Source organism: Leguminivora glycinivorella, chromosome 2 (genome assembly GCF_023078275.1).
Source record: "Leguminivora glycinivorella isolate SPB_JAAS2020 chromosome 2, LegGlyc_1.1, whole genome shotgun sequence".
Classification (NCBI taxonomy): Eukaryota; Metazoa; Arthropoda; class Insecta; order Lepidoptera; family Tortricidae; genus Leguminivora; species Leguminivora glycinivorella.
The window spans coordinates 11,270,977-11,294,486 of NC_062972.1; the positions used below are offsets into that span (position 1 = coordinate 11,270,977).

Sequence of the window (23,510 nt, forward strand, 5' to 3'; positions counted from 1 at the left end):
TGAGAACCTCCTCCTTTTTTGAAGTCGGTTAAAAATAGTTAACTTCGTTAATCGTTAAAGCGATACATTTCGACAAATTTAACGAAAGTTAAAGTCAATCGTTAATCCGTTAACACGTGAAAAAAAAAGAACTTTTCTTTATTTAAATATTTAGTTGCATCAGTATCCACTATAACGTATTATATTTCTGTAAAAGGCCGAAGTACAGCTAGCCTATTGAACTCTAGGCTGCACGTGGAAGGCAGTGATCGCCTGAGCTACTGCCAAGAGCTGTGTCAGGAGAGATGCTGGCGGTGACGGGACTGTTGTGGCACTTTGGGCGGTAGAGGCTAGGGAAGCGAATGTGGTCGTAAATAGGGCTCGAATTTGCTGCCCCATCACTACAACAGTCGCCATGGTAAAGCTTAGGTTTCACCGAATCAAAGTTAGTAAAAGCAAATCCACGTGAAGAATACTTTTTAACCGACTTCATTTAGGTAATATTTCGGACTTTTAGCAATCGACATCGGTAAAACCTAGGATTTACCGGCAAATCATAAGATTTGCCGTACTTTGGGCTTTTATAGTAGCGTTCAGAACGTGTTTTTCGCAGCGCAGATGGCGCCTGTGCCCTACTAGATTAACGATTAACGGACTCGGAGAAATTTAACGGAAGTTAACGAGTCCGTTAACATTTTTTCAAGTTAACTTAAAGTTAATCCGAAATGTTAACTTCGTTAATTAACGATTAACGGATTAACGAGTTAATGCCCAGCTATGCCTAGCGTCAACGATCTGCTATGCAATTTGTAATGACAAGTATTTTTCTACAGGACACGAGAACATGATAAAGAACAAGTTGATCTACCCGGGCGTGCAAGGGTACGTGAACGACTACAACCACAACGTGGACCCGTCCGTCCTCGACGAGCACGCAACCGCCGCCTTCAGGCATTTCCACACGCTCATCCGCGGCTATTTACAGTACGTATAGTTACTACGTGGGCATTTTCGCGAGAACAATCACCAAAAATATTTTTCCACTCACTAGCTCGGAAACACGTGTTTTGTCCTTTAATACCAGCGGGTAAAAACGCATTTTATCCACTAGTGGGTAAAGTAATTTGACCTTGAATAAAGTCAAATTAACTGCTTTAAAATTGATAAAAGTAGGTGAATCTAGTAATAAAGATGATTTACCACCTGTGGAACTACTGGAAGCAGTGATAAATGCATTTTTTGCGTTGTAGTTTCCTCGCTGTAGTGAGGGGAAAAGTTTTGTGTTACACTCGGGTGCAAATGTATTTTACTTCTCGTGTGTTAAAAAACTCGCAAGTTCAGGATTCTATTCTCGAACCACGAGCGAAGCGAGTATAGAATCCTTTCACTTGCTCGTTTTTCAATTCCACACTCGGCATTAAAATACCTTGTATAACAAATAACTATTTCACCCACACCAACTGGTAAAGGCTCTCTTTGCTATTCGAAAACGGATAGAAAAAATGCTTTTTATCCACAAGAGTGCAAAGTAATTTATATGTAAATTTTAACTTCATGTCCAAAGCTGGGTGTTGGAATTCACGTAAAAATGATAATTTTGAATCATAAATGTTAAATAAATTGATGGTTTCTGTTTATTTTGATGTTTTACAGTAAATGATTTCATAGTGTTGGTGTGGTGAAAAATTGTGTTTCACTCATTGGCAAATTTTGTTCAACCTAATACGTGCCTTGAAACCCTCGCAACGCTCAAGATTCCACATTCCGAACCACTCGCTACGCTCGAGGTTCAATATTGGAATCTTTCGCTTGCTCGGGTATCAATTTTGGCACGTACGGTTATAAACAACAACTTTGCCCAGTCTTAAAACAAATAACTATTTTCTAAGGTAGGTAAATTTTATGCCTTTCCCACTCAGAATCACGAGCCCTTTCGATCCGGGACAAAAAACAAGAGACAAAAAATGGTCCCAAACTTGTCTATTATTTCGCATACTTTCCACTTTGTAACCGCTGTACTAAGTGTTTGAAAAATGGTAACGAAGTGGAAAAATTTAATTTGGGAAGCTTATTTTTACCTAGTAGAATTGAAATGGGCTTGTGGTTCTGAGCGGGAAAAACAACAAATTCACTTAATTTGAAAAAAAAAAAAGGTTTTGAATCTTTTTTCGCGAAAATGCCCACTTTTGTTTTTTCAATGACGGAAGAAGATACGTGTTTTTTTTTTCAAAATAGATATTATCGCGTTTCATTTATTTAATTTAGTTTATATAATTATTTTAAATTTGGCCTATTATTAATGGGTAGTTGTATAGGATATACCAAATAAGCCCTTTTTACTGCTTTGCTCACATCTTGGACTATAACAGTACAGTTTTATAGCTTCTTGGCCCCGAATCCGTGCTTAAACACTACCTACGAAAACAATAAATTACCAAAACTAGGCCTTTTCAGTAAACAGCGCATTTTATTGGTGTTTGGCTAATAAACCGCCAAGCAGTTTAACGAAACCTTATTATTATAACAGTGTAATAAAATAATAGTTTATTTATAAAACTTACAGTTCCAAATTTAGCACGATCTTTTTAATATTCATCATCCTCCTTGCGTTATCCCATCATTTGCCACGGCTCATGGAAGCCTGGGGACCGAAAAGCGACTGGCAAATATCAAATGACATTTCGCACATTTAGTTGAGAAAAACTGGTACGAGCCGGCCATCGAACCCGTGACCTGGATTGAAAGTCGCACGCTCTTACCGCTAGGCCACCAGCGCTTCTATAAATTCTTCTATTATCATGCAGGTTAATATCTGAAAGCCGAAAACTACTAGGCGCAGTACGGTTGAGCGACTGGTTCAACCGTCCCCTGATTCTGGAAGTCGGCCATACTTTCGAGGACTTGGCTCGGGGTTTGACGACGCAACCGCAGGATTTCAGCGACCAGTACTGGACCAGTGAGATTACACAGTTCTTATTCAAGTAAGTGCCGAGTTTATTACATTATTGATTTATATGTATAACCTAAGTATTAGAATTGCAAGGGTAACAACTTACACTACGCCTTGTCGTGATCTCATGTTATGTTTGACATTAATATGTCTTACGGTCTTATAAATATTGTTCTCGGCGTCTAAGAGTTGGACCATAATCGATACTAAGTAATGCTGCTAACTGGCTAGACTTACCAATTTTTACGGGACCATATTCGAAGTTTCAAACATGGTCGCCCTGAATTTATTGTTATAATTGAGTGTATTGGGAATGGAATAGGACGAAGTTTCCCAAGCCGGACCGAAGTCTGTGGAAGAGTATGATTCGAGCCCTACGCCCTAATGTACTCGTAGAATAAACACGATGAAAGAAGAAAGCATTCAAAGTTTAGGACACCTATTTAACCGAACTAAATTTTATACGTAGGTACTACATGCAGGACTTTGGATCTTAGGAGGCTATGTATAGCAGATCTTACAAAACTCTACCTATTAGGTACCTAATCGCTTCAGATTCCATCGATAAACTCTGGCGGACGCCCGGGTCTAGTATTAAGGGTATTATTACAGAGGGCCTTCCGGCTCTCAAAATTGTATATCTATTTTCGGCCCTGCTTACTTGCTTTGTGATACATACACCACCGTGTATGTATCACACACAACTTGAGGTAACCGAAAGATTTAAACAGTATATTCCTGATTACATTTAAGGACAATGTTCGGTGAAATAGACAGTCATAGAATAGTAAGTCTATTGGAGGTCAGAGGATCTACTTACTATAGTAGAACCTCTGACCTGTAATCGTGAATCGCTTATATTGTTATACCAATAGTGTGAATCAGAGTCTAATTTTATAGACCTTGTAAAAGCTGTACAAGTCTCCCGCAATTCAGGTGTAAAAGGGCGTAAGTGTTATGTGGATCTTATATCCTTTTTCATCTGAGCTCCGAGAGACTTATAACCCTTTTTACCAGGGCCACATAATTGCTCGAACAACGAACACTCCGACGAGTAGGATTTTGTGACAAGAAAGCAGTCATCATCATCATCATCATCAGTCATCATCATTTAATTCAGCTTGAGTCTGAGTTTCTAGAATTGGATTGAAATAAAATAGCGCTGGAAACTTGGAATTAATTATCCACACTAGTCACACATTTTCAGCAAAATGCCATGACAATTACACCATTATTAAGAAGTATTAAATTAAGTTACCTAAGTTTAAGACATTCTGGTTCCTTTGTCTGGTCTGGTGAAATTTCATTCACAAAATGAGTATTAAGGTGCCTACTGTACGTTACCAGCATAATTTTCAAATAAACCGAATAATCTTAACATTGGACAAAAATCTACAATGGAGTCCTCATATAAGGAAACTAGCAAGCAAATTAAGTTCAGCCGCATACGCCGTTAGGAGAATCAGGCAACTGACTAATGTTGAGACAGCTCGCCTAGTGTATCATAGTTATTTTCACAGTGTAATGTCATACGGTATTCTGGTTTGGGGCAAAGCAGCTGACATACAGACTATCTTTGTATTACAAAAGAGAGCCATTCGTTCTATTTACAACTTAGGAACACGTGAATCAGTAAGAGAACTCTTCAAAGAAATTAATATCTTAACTGTAGCTTCCCAATACATTTATGATAGTATAATTTATGTTGTTAAGAATTTAGACTGTTTCACTAAGAATTCTGATATCCATAATTATAACACTAGAAACAAAAATAAGCTTGCCATAAAGAAGTTTCGTGTCCGTAAAGTACAGAAGTCATTTGTTGGGCAATGCATTCATTTTTATAATAAGTTACCTGACACTGCTTTGAGATTACCCCTCCCAGCTCTTAAGAACTACTTAAAAAAATCATTGATGTTAAAGGCTTATTACAGAGTCGAGGACTATTTGACAGACAAACATGCATGGCCCGAACCAGAAACTACAAAAAACGAATAGCAATTAAAATAATTGTATTATGTATAGAGGACACAGTTCAAATAAGAAAGCACATCAAATATTTTATATTTTATGTTGTGTAGGTAAATTACATAATTAATGACATTGAGATTCATATTATCTTTTTCTTCTGTGACAATTTGATATGTTTTCTCTGAAGAAGAACGACGTATTATTAAGCAATAATATAATTTATTGAAATTAATTTCCATAGAGTACCTAGTCTGTTCATATTCTTTGATGAATACTTTTGCAGGTTAAATTGTATCTTGTTATTTAATGCATGTTAGTTATAAGATGTAATGTTTTGAAAAGAAGTTGCCCGCCGAGTTTCTTGCCGGTCCCATAGTGGATACCCCCCTCCCAACTGAGGAGGGACTGAAATCTTCTCGAGGCTGAGGCGTAGGGTTAGAGCCGGCGTAGCTTTATTTGACGTTCATATGCGCATTGTAATATGCCTACTTGAAAAATAAATATTTCATTTTCATTTTCATTTTCAATCCCAAAGACGCTTAGCGAGGTGCTAACCGATAATTCCATTACCCCTTTATCCTATGTCTGAACAACCCGCAATTCGAGTCCAATTTGATAAAGGAGTTGCCGATCAATTTCAGATATCTTCACCGTTTCTCCATTACTCAGCTAATTGGAAACATGCCCTGAAAACTTTTTAATTAAACAATTGACAAATTAGAGGGTTGTGTAACCTATATATAAAAACGCTCGGTAACTTTTAATTGGGCCAAAATTTTTAGCGAAGGGCCTATCAACCCGATCTCTCCATTTACGACAAACACTCTCCTTGCAATGCAAATTGATAGTGCCTAAGTAAATAAACCCGTGCCCCATATTAATGAAAATACAATTTGGCGGGGAGGAAAACACGTGTTGCTACGAAACACGAGTCGTATAGAAATGGTACTGTGTGATTACAAGTAGGTACGCTTAAAATAATGATGATACTATACTATCTGAAGGGCTAAATAAATTGCTGCAATGTCCCAACATCAAGTGTTCTGCCTGTCTTAAGAATCATAATGAACAGTAACGTTTCTCGTTTCTAAGAGTCTTTACAAACATTTAAGAGCCTCAAATATGCGTTTTTGTCTCAGTGAGTATTTGTCAAAGAACGGTCCATATGATAGGCGGTTCAGACGATTATTACTTATAGGGTGAGAGATTTCTTTGCCTAGAAACTGTCTGGCGGTCCATAGGGGCAACATCCTCTGTACCATGTCGATGGAGACTGGTTTAGGCGAATTTATAATGTTCAAATGTAAGGTTTTGTTTAGTTCGAGTTTTAAATGTAATTATTTATTATTATGTATGTATAATTCACATTTATTTACTAAACAAATGTTATTCAGACGTAACAACACGGTCGGAGGCGACCTCCGCGCGACCGACATCCAGCGCGGCCGCGACCACGGGCTCGCCAGCTACGTGGCCACGCGCGCCGCGTGCGGGCTCCCCGTGCCCCGCACCTTCCACGATATGACTGACTATATATCCCCGAAGGTAAGATTTCTATATCGGCTGTACTAAACGCATTGTTAGATGTAACAACACGGTCGCAGGCGACCTCCGCGCGACCAACATCCAGCGCGGCCGCAACCTCGCGGACTTGCCAGCTACGTGGTATAATTCGTATTTATGGGTCATTTGCGGTCAAAGCTATGCGTTTTCATAATAAAATATTTAAATCCACCACAACCTGGTGTTCCCGGGCACATTCTATGCTAAATCAACAAAACTATCCATCTCAATATTTAGCACCAGGGGGCCGATTTTTGAGTCTCACGCGTTCGAATTCAGAAATTGTCACTGAAAATAATAAGCAAGTCACCGTTTTCAACCGGTATTTTAGTGACAAAATCTCGTTTACGAGATTCAAAAATCGCCCTCCAGGATTGAATTTGTAAGTGATTATAAGCTCGACTAACGCAATAAATCAAGATATAGTGAGAATCAGTATTTCAGAAAACGCCCTGTATACTTTAATCTTGACTCTCTTTTAATTAAGTCTTTTAAATTTATATTATTTGTGCAAGCATTATTAAAGCTATTAAGTATAATGAATTTTATAGGTTTCAAGTGAAATAGTTATTTGTTTTACAAGGGGGCAAAGTTGTTGTTTAACCGCACGTGCCAATATTGATACCCGAGCTAGCGAAAGATTCCAATATTGAACCGCGAGCGTAGCGAGTGGTTAAAAAAGTGGAATCTTGAGCGTTGCAAGGGTTTCAAGGCACGAAGGTTAAACAAACTTTGCCCCCGAGTGCAACACAAAATTTTTCACCACACCAACACGAACATCTGACTATTTAGGATTACAAAATCATCATTTATAAGTAAATTCTAACAGCCAGCTTAACACATCAAGTTAACATTTGTATGAAATTACTTTGCACTCTTGTGGATAAAATGCAATTTTGCTATCTGTTTTCGAATAGCAAAGAGAGCCTTTACCGGTTGGTGAGGTGAAAAATAATTTATAGCTAAAAATCTTGTTGAAATGAATTCGATCGCCGCTTCGAGCACGTTTAGCCAACAGAAGGCACCGAGACGGGAGCAGTCTGCTGTAAACGTGTGAATCATCTGCAGATTCCCATTTTTGAATAAAAATACATTTTACATTTTCACTCGAGTATAATGAGCTTGTCTGGTGTTACACGGACAAATGGCCTTCAGTTGTTTGACTTTCATTCTGAAATTCTGAATCTTCAGTGGCAATACAGTTTAAGGAAAAAACAAATTTACAACGGCAAAATTGATATTATGTAGCTACCAAATCAAACAAAATGTCATTCCAATCTCCATAATTGGATTAAACACGCCCTAAATAAAAAACCTGCAAAAGCGACTGAAGAATGGAAAAAGATTGAAGCGACAATTTACGCAAAATCGAGTTACTTACGTTCGAGAAGATCAGCACTTTTGCCTCATTAAAGGTATCTTACACCCCACACTCCACAGTGTGAAGGGTCTCAGTCGAGAGGTAGGTAGATTATAAGTACAGATTTTATTATTGCGATCGTTTTTAAGTACCTAACGTAAGTTATTTCAGTAAACATTTATTTCCAAATATCTAAGTGAGGCAATTTTTATTGGAGCCATTGTAAATACATAGGTTGGTTTATTTTCAGGAAAAACCCCTTTTTTTCTTACATTGGAATATCTCCACGCCACCGTCGCTTTGAATCCATAATTGTAATGGGCTGAACATGTTGGTTCAGATAAAGCTTCATAACAATATGGTAACAATGTGGCTGGCATTGTATTTTACGACGAAACGCTATAAATAAAAAGTTGGTATTTACGTATGTTTGCTTTATCCGTACACAGAATAAGGTAGCTATTCTTAAATATAATCTGGGCAAACCCTCATACATTTGATCTTTGCTCAGAAGATAGTAAACAACCGCTGTGCCAAAAAAATATAGTCCCTATTCTCCTCCCTGTGCAATGTACACTGTACAGTGTAATAAACTATTACCTATGTACAAACTAGCGGACATCCTTAAGTCAAATAATGTTTCACAATGCCTGAAGACTCGTCTCTTAAACCAGTTTGTCCTGCCTACCATGACATATGGTGCCGAGACATGGACGCTCAATAAAAAGACTGTGCATAAGATACGGGTATAGTATGAATTTTTTGAAACGAACGTTTCTAAACAAAGGTATTGTTCCTTTTGTGTTGAGCGGGAGCTTCTGTATTTGCACGCGCTAAGACAACAAGAAGCAACTGTATCCTGATAATTGTAAGGTTCAAATCTGTACAGCAGCAAATTTGAGATAGATTATTTTGGAAATGTGAAGCGATAGACCACACCGCTATAGGTGCGAAAATACAGCGCTTCTAATACTTTGATACTTGAAGGTGTAAGTATAGTACATATAGTTATAATAATCATCGGTAATATGTCAGTCTGTATAATAAAAATAACATGTTTAAACAGCGAAACTGCCAGATTAAAAGGTTGATAAGCACCTGGCACCTTAAGGTGTCATCGCAAAGTGACAATAAACACTGATAAGGTTTTTCAATCTGACCGCCATTATTATGTTTTGTTATAAATACGGTTTACGGTTTGTTTAGTTATTTATGTTATTTTATTTATCTATAGCACAGAGAGCGATGGAGCGCACCATGCTCGGCATTAAACTCCAAGATCGAGTGAGGAATGTCGAGATCCGACGCCGCACCAAGGTGCGGGACGTGGGTGACGTCATTTCCAAACTCAAATGGAATTGGGCGGGGCATGTTGCCAGGCAGAGTGATGGCAGGTGGACCAAAATGTTGACCGAATGGTGGCCGCTATCGGATGTAAGAAGCGCCTGGCATCCGTTGGCTCGTTGGGTGGACGACATTCGAAAAACTGAGGGGCACTTCTGGATGAGATTAGCCCAGGACCGGGATGAGTGGCGTACACGAAGGGAGGCCTATGCTCAGCAGTGGGCGATTAATGGCTGAAATGATGATGATGATGATGACCTATGTAATAGTAATTAGTCAGAAAACGCCTTAAAATCTTCAGTGAAATATTTTAATCAGTATTTTCCACGCGAAGTATTTACATTAATAAAATTTTTATCTTATATGCATAGGTACTGAAAAAGTTAATTGCCAACTATCTGACTCAAAGGAACATCAAAGCTTTTAAGGGGAAACATGCTATGCCAATTTTAATAAGTAAATAAAATTTGTATCGGCGGGGCTGCCAACATCGCTGACATGTTTTCTTGGTATGACTCGTTTAATGTCTAAGGAAAACATATTATACTTAATCCAATGTTCCGCGTTGATTCCTTTCCCTTCAGTGAGACGTAATAAATAGGCTGTACTTTTTTCTGTGATTCAGTTTCTTTTTGTTTCAGAATGTATTAATTCTGAAACATCTGTACGCGTCTCCCGCGGACGTGGACGTGGTAGTTGCGGGCTCGCTGGAGCGCAACGTGCCGGGCGCCCTGGCTGGCCCCACCTTCCTCTGTATCCTGACTGAGCAGTTCTACCGCACGCGCGTCGGAGACCGATACTTCTACGAGAACGGCGCTGACCCCGTCACCGCCTTCACCCCCAGTAAGTACAAATATGTGATGGGCCTTTTCAAAGCGTGCTAGTACTGTGACAGCTGTAAACGAGACCTGCAGATATGGTGGTGGCAGGCTCACTGGAACGTAACGTGCCAGGCGCGCAGGCCGGCCCGACCTTCCTCTGTATCCTCACTGAGCAGTTTTACCGTACGCGCGTCGGAGACCACTACTACTATGAAAACGGCGCTGACCCCGTCACCGTCTTCACGCCAAGTAAGCACAAATATTTGATGGGCCTTTTCAAAGCGTGCTACTGCTGTAACACGCTTTGCCATGCCGGACCCACCTGCCTCTGTATCCTGACTGAGCAGTTTTAACGCACGCGCGTCGGAGACCGCTACTTCGACGAAAATGGCGCTGACCCCGTCACCGCTTTGACCCCTAGTAAGCACAACTGTATGATGTGCCCTTTCAGAACGAGCAATTAGGAACAGCTGTGTGAACTCATAACCAAAAATTTCAAAAGGCAATTCTCAAAGTCTTGACTTGACGTTATCGTTTAATGCTTTAGGGGATGAATACAACGCTATGAGTTGATGAGTTTGAATCCTGAGCGCCAGTTGGTCACATTGCACGCTTGGTTGTCTGGACCTACCTACTGGCTCCGCTGTGCTGGCACTATTTTTGTGCCCGTACCGCGTCCTTACGAATAATATATAAGCCAATAAAATGTAGCTAAGTATGTGTTTATGGAACTTAACAGAGTTGTAAAATATAATTTATTGTACGACACAAATCCAGCCAGTCTTTACTCCCACACAAGGTCACGGTCGTCGCTTCGCAATTTATCGCTAACTTATGCTTTCTCCGAGTTCACTCAGATATTTCACCAAATTCTTACCGGCGATAGTAGGTACTAAACTTGAAATTAGTACTTAAATTAAATAAAAACGTGACATTCGGGCAGATCTTAGCAGCTTTGAGATAATGTACTCTGGAATAAGATAAAAACTTATCTGAAAGTTACAAAATTGAGTTTGGAAACTTTAAATCCAATTGACGCAAAGTGTTTCCCTTGATAGGCAGTGAAATAAATAATATCTATCTCAGTGCTTTGACTTGACGCTGATCAAATTAAACAAAAGATTCAATTAAACTGCCAGTGTCGGGTTTCAGAATAATTTACTAGAAGTCGGTTATGTTCTTGATTGTCTAATATTACTATTTAAACCGAGTTAAGGAACCCCTGTTAGGTATTTCGGTGCAAATCTTATAGTCAGCCGGTGTAGCCGAATGGCAATCATCGACGCCAGACGCCGACAGAAATGCAGTCTGGCTCTCTTGCGCCAATACGCAATAGCGATAGAGATAGATATTTTTTACGAAACAGATATTATCGTGAGCGTTTGTGCATTTGGCTGCATGTGTACCCTATTCAGGAAGAGAAGAATAGAATTCATACATTTCCACACAGCCGCTTAAAAAACTCGTTAGCTATTTACCTACTAATTATGAGTGTACCTACATTAGTAATGGTAATTAAAACAAGATTGCGGAAGAGTACTTCAGCGTACCCGTGACCTACGACGTGCCTATTAACGAGGAGACCACGACAGAGGGATCTTAGTGTATAAACCATAGGTTTCATCATCATCAACCTAGGGAATCCCACATGGTCAGCCGTAATCCCATTAGTTTCACTCGATTGAGTAGTATGACTGCATTCATTCATTCTTCATTTAAATGTATTATGAACTCAATGACCGCTGGGACCTTTAAAAAGTTCGGTCACTGAAAAATACAAATAGGTAGATACAATTGTAGTCAACGCAAAATTCTTGTACCAATATGTACAGCATAAACTAAGAACGATTGTCTGCGATAAAATGAGATTGTCAATTCAGATTTCGATATATGAAATTCAGTTATTTTTATTAAACTTTGTGATATGTTATCCTACGTGTGACGGGTTCTTAAAAACTAGTTTTCCTTTATGGTCTCGGTGAAAATTAGTTTTAACAGTTTTCTGTTACTCAAGGCTATTTGCAAGAAACTGATGATTGAAATTAATATTTCAGTGCTCTTTCAGTAAAGAATGTGCTACAATAATAACTTAAATCAATTCATGGTTAACTTAATATGTTTCTTCTCGCTTCGCTTGTTATCGCACAAAAGATTTACTTACCTATCTTTCAACTGTTTTGGGATACCGTGACAACTAGTACATATTAGAAATATGATGAATGTTTGTTTAGGTACTTATATTATAAACCATGACGGTAACAAAACAAATAACGATAAAAATAAAAGAACCAGTTTTTAATGACTGAATGATTACTGAGGCAATGCCGAAAATTACTTTTATCTTTGTAATAGAATAGGCATGTTTGACTAAAACTGGTTTTTAAAGATTTCGTTTTAACGCAGGAAAAAGTGCGTCGCATAAAAGGTTGTGCTATCAAATGAAGATAAGTAAGTAAGAGCTTCAATTGGATCAAATTTGAAGTACCTACTAGATTGTATCAGTCTGGAAAAGTACTTCAGTCGGCTCGGGTTAATATAAAAAGACCAACGAAGATATTTCTTCAAAGCTCGGAGCTTACTGGCCCTTGATTTACTATAAAACATCAAATACCCCGCTTCTATGTATTACCAAATATAATTTTAGTCTCAACTCAACATAATAAACATATTAAATTAAAAAGGGTGAAAGGATAACAAAACTTATTTCGCGGATAGTAAACATCGACCCTACTTAGAAGCAAACGAAGTGATCTTAATACGCGCCGCCAACCGCGATATGAGGCTTGTAACCCTTGCCCTAGAAGTTAACTTGTCTTTATCAGTTAGGCCATCTAAAGAAAATGTTTGTATAGACGGTCAATGATGTATATACATTTAACTCACAGAAATTAGATAAAAACTTGTAAAGATAGTTATGACTGTGATATTTACCAGAAAAATATCATTTATTTCTATCAGCTAGGGCTTTGCAAACAATTTCAATAACATTGGAATACCTTTCTAAGGTTTCTAACTTAATGACTTGTTTAACTTTGTTTAATTTGAATAATCTTTCATTTTATTAGTATTATAAACCTTGCTTATAATATAGTAACAATTCATTTCTAATGATAATATTAGGACACTAAGGCTTCAATAAATATTTTAAATTCAACAATCCTATATAATAGGTAAATAATTATTAAAATTAACTTAAAATTCCAAAATTCCATGAATTATTTAATGAAAAGGTAAATTATTTCACCTTTCTTATAACTCGACAAAGAAAAAGGACAAAACGCGGTCAAACTACCATATTAGACTTTATGATAAGTACTTAGCTATTTCATGGCCTAGCGATTCGAACAAGGGCTGTCCGTACACTTCAGCACTTCACTCAAAAAAGGGGCAACTTTTTGCTTAACGGTTTACTTGGCTACTTGTTATTCTTATCACAGAGTTACAATATTATTGTAAAGTTTACGGAGATACATATAATGTAAACTATGCTATAATGGACGATGATGCTATTATGGACAGAAAAAACACAAATTCTTAAAAATAATGATCTAAAATTAGTTTATAAAAACTGACGGCATTGTACAATACAATACAATACAACACAAATACTCTTTATTGCACACCCCAATACAGGAAACAATATAGTAAGTATACACAACAACTTAAGAGGTAAAACAAGAGGCGGTCTTATCGCTAAAGAGCGATCTCTTCCAGACAACCTAGGTAGTGGAATATAATAAAATTTAACCTTGTAGGTAGGTGTACTAAATGTAGACTGTAGCGAGACAGAATAACATTACCACGCACGAGCGCGCGGGCTCGAATACTTTCTCGCTCGCACACCATCACCCGTCGCGCTCAGCGGATCGACCGGCCCGAGCGCGCGCGAAGTACTCCGAGCGGCGCAGGCAGCGCAGGCGGCGGGGAAACCGTAATAAAAGGCGCCGCGCGGCCGCCGATCAGTCAGTTGTTAGCTAGTGGTCTAGCTTGGGAGACGGCCTCTGCTATGCCCCAAGTCCAACCAACAAATGAAGCACGGGTCGAGACCGTCTACACGGACCGCCCATAAGCTTCATAATCGGTTGGCCTTTGGTCTTGCAGTAGTCGTCCCTGAGGACCTTCAACTCATGTTTAGCTAGGTACTCCACTTGTATGATGATTATTTGTAATATTGGAAGTTAAACCAATAAACAACTGGTTCCTACTTGGCGTCTTATTCCAACCAACCTACATTCTGGCGCCCAACTTAAAAACAAGTAGGACAATGGAAAAGTCAAGAGGGAACAAAATCACTACAAGAGGCAAAAACTACGCAATTTCTACGAGTATAGTTTTGGTGCAGGGGGAGGGTTCTGGCGAACACCCTCACTAGCAATGCTGCGTCAACTCAGAGAAACTGGAAGACAATTCGCTCTACATGGATCCTATTATTCCTGGTACTCTTACGGGACGTCACAGAGTACCAGAGGGGGAGAATGCAGCAAGACAAACTAATTCAGTTGTGACCTACCGGTCAAGCATGAGAGACGGCCCATGCTATGCCTCAAGCCTAACCACCAAATGATCACGACGGGTCGAGACCGTCTACACGGACCGCCCATAAGCTCATATTCGGTTAGCCGTTAGTCTATCGACAAAGTAAGGGGTGAGAATGCCGATGCGTACCGCCCCCGATCATAACTTTCGCCCAAGTAGGGCCCATGAATGAAATGTACTGTCGGACCTGCGACAATGGAAACTACCCGCACTCGAAAAAAAAAGTCGCTCTTACCCTACAATAAGGCTGTAAGTGGCGAATTATTTACAAAGGAGGTAGCAACGGAAGAATCTTCAGATACATCAATACAGAGTTGAATTGCACTATGGACACTATCGGACCAGCTTCACTCCAGGGGGAGGGTTCCGAAGAAAACCTTATCAAGCAGTTCTGTAACATGACGAAACTGAAGAATTTGTTCTACTCACGTACCAGAGGGAGAGACAACAACTCCTGCTATTCCTGGTACTCTTACGGGACGTTAAAGAGTACCAGAGGGGGAGAATGTAGCGAGACAGAATAACATTACCACGCACGAGTGCGCGGGCTCGAATACTTTCTCGCTCGCACACCATCACCCGTCGCGCTCAGCGGATCGACCGGCCCGAGCGCGCGCGAAGTACTCCGAGCGGCGCAGGCAGCGCAGGCGGCGGGGAAACCGTAATAAAAGGCGCCGCGCGGCCGCCGATCAGTCAGTTGTTAGCTAGTGGTCTAGCTTGGGAGACGGCCTCTGCTATGCCCCAAGTCCAACCAACAAATGAAGCACGGGTCGAGACCGTCTACACGGACCGCCCATAAGCTTCATAATCGGTTGGCCTTTGGTCTTGCAGTAGTCGTCCCTGAGGACCTTCAACTCATGTTTAGCTAGGTACTCCACTTGTATGATGATTATTTGTAATATTGGAAGTTAAACCAATAAACAACTGGTTCCTACTTGGCGTCTTATTCCAACCACCCTACAAGACTTAGAACCAAAATTGTACCAAAAACAGGAGTCATAGAGCAGCTTAATTTTGAAGTTTCATTTAATTCGGTTATTTCTGAAGGATTTGACGGCAAGATAAAAGTCATCAGTTTACTGAAAAAAATATCAGGACGAATTCTTAGTAATGTTGCTAAGAGAGTTGAGTTCATGTATAAAATAATAAAAAAATAATACTCTGTGTAAACTTGAATTAATTATCGTCACAAAACTGACAGTGAGTTAATTTTTGTTAACAACTTTCCCTAATTGGGGGGTCCCCTAGGGGGGACATATACCTATTAGTAAATTGCTCGATTAGTCTAACGACCCGTATTATTCGGACAAATGTATTTAGCACTGCGCCTTTGCTGAGTAGCAGTAACCAGCCCATGTTTCTAAGCCCATGAACATGATCAGTGTCAATTTTAATTATGAGTATTTTTTCACAAACATATAAATAAAAACACTAATTTTGTGCACTAGGGCATGCTTATTTGAATCAAAAAATTATTAAATGAAATTATGTTTCCCTGTAACAGGTCAGCTGGAGAGCATTCGCCACGGAGCCTCGATGGCGCGGGTGCTATGCGACAACGTCGACGGTATCCACATCATGCAGCCCAAGGCCTTCGAACTGATCAAAATCGGGTCAGTTTTACTATGACTATTATGAGATTGCCACTTTTCTTGGCAATTTATCTTACAAGCTACATAACCTCATCTAGTCCAATGTGCAGGACAAAGGACATACGATTTTTTTTGCAAGTTACGAATTAAAAACCCACTGAGGTCCCCAGCACGGGAAGCATGATCGCGCGATAGACGATAAAATAGCAGGCCGTCCCTATCGCACTATTTGTAAGTGCGATAAGGACGGCCTGATATTTTATCGTCTATCGCGCGACCATGCTTCCCGTGCAGGTCAATATATAGTGTCACCGGTTGGATAGGCTAAGGTTATACTGGGTAATTATACACCACTTTTGTATTTTTAAAGCATTATTTTGTTTGCTTTGTTAAATAGGGGAAATCGAATATCGATGCTTGATTTTAAGGTTTTTTAGGGTTCCGTATTAAATTTTCTAATGAAAGTATTGAAATAATCTTTAGAGTCAATGTTAGCAAACTTTTTTTTTAAACGAGTTGAATAGGGCTAAGGGAGGCAGTGTAATAAAACGTCATAATATAATAGAAATTTGGCACTGCTATTTCAAGTTCCTTGCATTGATCACGACATGGATTGGAAAAACATCACGTTTGACACTAAAATATCCAATCCGTATCGTATTGTACCTAGTAAACATAACTCTTGACAGAAAGTTTGAATCAAGCCGATACTTCAGTAATACTCGGAGGTATAACGTAGCGTGACTGGAGTCTCTAACCAAGTTCTGAACTTCAATAATAATAAGTAGATATTTTTCTTTCTTAGTTATAGCACTTTTTACATTGGCGATAAAAATAACAATTATTATAATTTTAAATATAGGTAGAAAATCGTTGTCAGGAGAGGTTCTAAAGAAGTCAGGTACACGCAACATTATTTTAAAAGTTTAGTAATTAAGTATAGGAACTTAACACATTAAAACTACTCACATAATGATTAGTTTATCCCTAATAAGATGTTTCTTTGATTATGCGTCAAAAGCGAAACTAACGACGGGTTTCATGTATTAGTTAATATCGTTTTTTGTATTGCAATTTAATCTCTATTTTGCAGCAAGTTAAAACCCGGTTGTATCTAATCCTTGTTTCGTTGCAGTTTTTGAAGTCTCGTATTCGTTTAGAAATGTTTAAAGTTCAAAACAAATTCCAGAGACGGAGAATAGAAATGTTTCACCGTGCGACTTTTCAATTCAATAGAAAATTTGTGCGCGTGCGTTCACAATAAACCTCAGTCTTAAATTGTTTATATATTGGATTTAGTTTGTTGACGTTAAGAACCAAACTTGGAGACGTGAGACGAAGAAGAATATACTTAAGTAATATATATTTCTTCAAAATCGTGATGATAAAGGGATGATATTTGGACCACTTTTATATCCAACAGTACTCAACCAACAGCTAGATCTTTGTGTTTTTGCTCGTTTTTATCTAAAGCGATCTAAGGTTACAAGAATTTATTAAGGTTGTACCGCCATTTTCCGGGTTTCAGAAGCCAATAATTTTTATACATTTATAAGTCTTTCATAATGTATTGAAGTGTTTAGTTTTGTTAAAGAAAACGGAGAGAAAAGCGGGTTTGTATAAATCATTATTGCGTTGCGTATTTAAAGTTCTCAAACGGTTAGTATTAGACTGATCATATGACAATACGATTTACATATTTATCCAATTCACAAATCACAAATCGTTTATTTGCCAAAAAATATCTACATAGGTACATTTTTCAAGCAGAACTTAACATAATTACATTTATGTTAAGTTCTGCTTGAAAATTATCACCGTTAACTTCAATTGTTGTAATATAATCGTGTATAGACCGATGGAATCTTTAAGCAAATTCACGATACTAAATAAAACTCTTATGCCTCAGTTATTGTTATGTTGAAGGCCCGAATAAACAAATGAAACTGTTTGGTACTGCCTATCGATTTGTTTAGGTACGTGGGAAGTAGATAGATAATGTTTCATATTATAGAGTATACTTATATCGATCTAAATATTTTACAGACACATGCGTACAGGTATATTACACATACCTAGTATTCAAAGATAATAATAACATAAAGTAAGTGAATGCAAGTGAATATGACGGACGATAGGAAGGTATGGGAGCGGAAGACGTGATGCGCCGATCCCAAATTAATGGGCAGGCGAATGACGATATTTTGTTGATCATAATAACACACCTGTGTATGTATACACCTAGGTGCATACTTTACAATTATTTTTTACTTTGTGTTTCCGCAGGAACCCTCTAGTGCCGTGCGACCACTTGCCAGCTATCGATCTCTCATTATGGAAGGATGCCACTGGATCGTTCAAATGAAAACTTGATTAATATTTTTTCTAAGACGAAGCAGCTCATTGCACTAAATAATATATATTGTTAGTTGAAATATAATAATAACATGCCAATAGACCTCATTGAACTTTTTCCTATTAAGGGATACAATGTGCCTAGATTTATTGAAACGCTAAGTTACCTAATGGTTGTGATTATTTTTTTGACAAAACAAATCAACTGTCGACGTTTGGGAGTACCACCCAATAGTTTTAAGTAATTGGTCCGATCCTCAAAATATGTTACCTTAATCATTGTTTTTTTCGAAGAAAAAAGTACCTACATGTTTACCTACGAAATTTTGTTATAATAAATAAGTTTGATATTATTGTTGCATTCATAGTGGTACTTTCAAATACCGAGATTATTTTTGATATTTATAACAATATTGCTTTTAATAATAAAATACATTAAGTCCATACAGATAATTTAAAAATATAGACGTTATGTACATATAGACGTTATGTGTGTTAAGTGAGCCATTTGATATTTTTAATTTATTGGTGTAAATGTTTTTTGCTACTTACATTTTTGTGAAAAAGGTGCTACTTAAGTACAAAAAGTACGTGCATTGTGAATACACTATACTAATGAACATAAATATATATCTCATAAGGATGACTTGCAAACGTGCTATTAGCCATATTTCCATTCTCCAATTTTAATGCTTTCAACTTGGAATACATTGAATTTGAGTGGCCTATAAAAAATATAAAAGTTCATTGCACGCCATATTTATTAATTATATGTTAAAATTAAATATCTGTTTTATGTACATTCAAAAATGATATTATTAGACTCCTTCAATTTGTACATATTTAGACAATAGGTATTGAATTGAATGTTATTCTTTTAAACGAACCTCAAGAAGAGGAGGCTCCATATTTGCGTGTATGTTTGTTACTGTACATAAGTTTATATACATGTTTCTATGATTACGAATGTGCATTCAGGATTGTTTTGACAAAAAAATAGTATTAAATAAATAGGAATACCTTACTTACTTGCTGTATTTTCAATTATTTTTACTTCTGTTCTTACTTCTGTGTCTCTTTCTGCCTGTCTAGTGTCTGTGTGTGAGAGAGACCTAGGTATATTGAATGTATGATCAATGAAATCGGTCGGTAGAAGGCAGTGCCTAGTATAACTCTTATGAAATTGAAGATGTACGGAATAAATAGTACAGCTCATGAGCTGTTTACCTCTTTTTTGTCAGACCGCAAACAAGTCGTGAAATTAGTCAATGACGGCAAGTGAATTCAGTCTGACATAGCTAACATAAATATAGGTATTCCACAGGGTTCGTCCCTTGGAAATACCTTGTTTTTGTTATTTGTAAATGACCTACCGTCGAACATTGAAGCTGGCTTGCCTGTATTGTTTGCGGATGATACGACTGTATTGGTTAGTGCAAGTTTTTATGACCAGCTGGCAATAGAAATTAATGACGTTGACGCTTGCCACCAATTGCAGTCATGGTTCTCAGCAAATGGACTGTTACTTAACTATTCCAAATTTCTCTGGTCGAAAGGTTCAACCACCACCTTACATGGCTTTCCAATGCCCATGTGCGAAGAGAGTAAGTTTCTAGGGTTCCTGATTGACAATACTCTAAATTGGAAGTGCCATGTAGACAATCTTTGTGATCGGTTGGGTGGTGCGTCGTTTGCGTTGAGAAAACTGAGGCTCTTATTTTGGCAGAAGCCTTAAAGCAGGTGTACTTTGCGCATTTCCATTCTATCATGGCATACGGCTCACTGCTCTGGGGCAACTCAACTGATGCAAAAAGAGTCCTTGTAATGCAGAAACGCGCAATACGTACACTTGCCGGTGTAAGAGACAGGTACCCTTGTAGAGAGCTCTTCGGTTCTCAACGTATAGGTAATGACGCACTAGGTACTCACAATATCTGTTCGACGTACTACTGTATTTTAGACATAATATATCCCAATTTGCACGCATTGACTTTCCGGGCAAACAGCTCGATCTACAGGGCGTCTGAGAACAGTCCCCTGTCGCATGGCACTTTTAAGAAAGAACCCTCGAGTCATCGGCCCTACTTACTACGAGCATTTACCTGCCGATCTGAGAAATGAGCCATGAGACGAAGCATTTAAGCGCAAATTGAGAAACCTTTTGTTAGATAACCCCCTGTACTCTGTAAATGAGTACATGGATTTGAATTTTTAATGACCGATGACATTATGATATTTTTCTCTGTTATAATATTTTCTTGCTGTGTGATATTTTTATGATATTGTAACTTAATTTATTTAGCTTGGCATGTGTATTTTCTTTCTTTGGAAATGACGATCCCTATTGGGAGACACAAATATTTTTCTTTAGAATTTATTATGTAATTTTTGACGGCCATGATGAGAAGATAATAGTTATTTGTTTTACAAGGGGGCAAAGTAGTTGTTTAACCGCACGTGCCAATATTGATACCTGAGCAAGCGAAAGATTCCAATATTGAACCGCGAGCGTAGCGAGTGGTTCAAAAAGTGGAATCTTGAGCGTTGCGAGGGTATCAAGGCACGAAGGTTAAACAAACTTTGCCACCGAGTGAAACACAAAATTTTTCACCACACCAACACGAACAAAATACTGACTATAAAACATCAAAATAAATCAAATTCATCAATTTATTCAATATTTTTGATTCAAAATCATCATTTATAGGGTAAAATCTAGCAGACATATTAAGACATCGGGTTAAAATTTGCATGAAATTACTTTGCCCCCTTGTGGATAAAATGCAATTTTGCTATCTGTTTTCGAATAGCAAAGAATGCCTTTACCAGTTGGTGTGGTGAAAATATAATTTTGACATGTAGCAAATTTATAGTGTATTTTTATCATGAAATAACGAAATCTAAATCTATAATAGTTATTATGTCAACTTAGGTAAGTAAGTATGTGATTTCTAAAGCAATAACGAGTAAAAGACTCTTTTCATTTGTTAAAATTGTAGAGCGACAAAGTTATAATAACATTAGTAGATTCTTGCCCAACTTACTAAAGTATGCAAAAACTCGTGTTCAAATTTTGAAGTAAACTGCCGAGCAATTTACAGTTTTTTTTACAAACTTTATGTTTGTACATAACTAAGTCTATCCCAAGAATATCTTTTCAAGTTTTCTACGATACTTTTGATGAATTAAATCATCATCATCTTCTGCAGATATTTTTTGACATAACACGAACGTCTGCCTAAACTAGCCCAGGTGCACGTTAAATTTCAATCTAATATATCTATGTTTCAGTCATCTGTTTCATCTTATTTTGGTATTTTTTTCTGTTTACAATATGATTCACTGAAGGTTGTGTAGATCAATAATTTATAGATACCCAATTGTACATAAAATTGGTTGATATAAAGAAAAAATATCTCAAGTACCTACCTACTAAATTGTATCCTAAACATTTCCAGCATTCCAGGCCAAGTAGTCGACTGTGAAGATTGTGCCCTCCCCTATAACTTTTGAATCATGAGTCTAATAAATATGAAAAATATCCTGAATAAATTAAATTGTGAAGGTATAAACCGTTCACTCAAAGAATGACAGACAAAATGTACAATGTCGATATACGAGATTTTTTTAATCGAAGACAGATAAATTTATAGTTGAAAACTGAAGACCGCATCGAAATTAGATTAGCATTTTTTAAGATACAAGTTGCCAAAGTTGGGAAAGATCGCTTTATATGGCCACTTTGAAATTCGTTTGCCAGAAAGTCAGAAATAATATGTTTTTCTGACACAGAAAAATACATAGTAACAGTAGACATCAAAATAAAATTAAAAATTCCGAGGATATTATAATTTCATCCCTTAGAACGACGAGCGTAGCGAGGTCGGTTACGAAAACCGAAAAAAAATCTCATTTTTTTGTACGTCACCCGATTTTGACAAAACATGTTTCATTTGAAAGGTATTGCTTTATGTAACTTAAAAAAAAATATTGAAAAAAATTGGAAAAAAAATGTAAGATTTTTTAAAAAAAAAACCTTAATTTTAGTATCACACTGAATAACCGCAAAAAACGGTAAACACGGTGTATAATTTCGATATATGATTTTTTAAAATTAAAGACAAATAAATGCATGATTATAAAATAAAAACCGAATCGAAATCGAATCAGTAGTTTTTAAGATGCAAGTTGTCAAAGTTGGCTTAGTTTGTTTATATGGTCGCTTATAAATTCCTTAGGCAGAAAGTCAGAAACATTATATTTTTCTTACAGTTAAAAGTATGCATAGGTAATAGACATCATAATAAACAATTTTTTACGAGGATATAAAAAATTCATCCCTTGGAAAGCCGAGCGTAGCGATGTCTGTTACGAAAAACAAAAAAAAGGCAGTTTTTTTTATTGGATCGTCTTTCTTAGGGTTTCTAAGGAATGAAATTTTTATATCCTTGTAAAAAAATGTTTATAATGATATCTATTACCTATGCATACTTTTAACTGTAAGAAAAATATAATGTTTCTGACTTTCTGGCTAAGGAATTTATAAGCGACCATATAAACAAACTAAGCCAACTTTGACAACTTGCATCTTAAAAACTAATGATTCGATTTCGATTCGGATTTTAGTTTATAATCATGCATTTATTTGTCTTTAATTTTAAAAAATCATATGTCGAAATTATACACCGTGTCTACCATTTTTTGCGGTTATTCAGTGTGATACGAAAATTAAGGTTTTTTTTTAAAAAATCTTTCATTTTTTTCCCATTTTTTTTCAATATTTTTTTTAAGTTACATAAAGCAATACCTTTCAAATGAAACATGTTTTGTCAAAATCGGACGACGTACAAAACATGAGATTTTTTTTTTCGGTTTTCGTAACCGACCTCGCTACGCTCGTCGTTCTAAGGGATGAAATTATAATATCCTCGGAATTTTTAATTTTATTTTGATGTGTACTGTTACTATGTATTTTTCTGTGTCAGAAAAACATATTATTTCTGACTTTCTGGCAAAGGAATTTCAAAGTGGCCATATAA

General features: G+C 37.3%; 1 protein-coding gene across 2 annotated transcripts in view; it reads left to right on the forward strand.

The window, feature by feature from the left end:
* Positions 1 to 19,499, forward strand: part of LOC125235901 (peroxidase-like) — a 148,682-nt gene extending 129,183 nt beyond the window's left edge. For both annotated transcript variants that reach the window (XM_048142536.1, XM_048142544.1), the window contains 6 exons: positions 813 to 963; positions 2,784 to 2,960; positions 6,295 to 6,445; positions 9,809 to 10,010; positions 16,029 to 16,137; positions 18,403 to 19,499. In XM_048142536.1, coding sequence (XP_047998493.1) covers positions 813 to 963; positions 2,784 to 2,960; positions 6,295 to 6,445; positions 9,809 to 10,010; positions 16,029 to 16,137; positions 18,403 to 18,481 — 869 coding nt within the window. In that variant the 3' untranslated portion in view covers positions 18,482 to 19,499. The remainder of the gene's footprint in view (positions 1 to 812; positions 964 to 2,783; positions 2,961 to 6,294; positions 6,446 to 9,808; positions 10,011 to 16,028; positions 16,138 to 18,402) is intronic.
* The last annotated feature ends 4,011 nt before the right edge of the window (positions 19,500 to 23,510 follow it).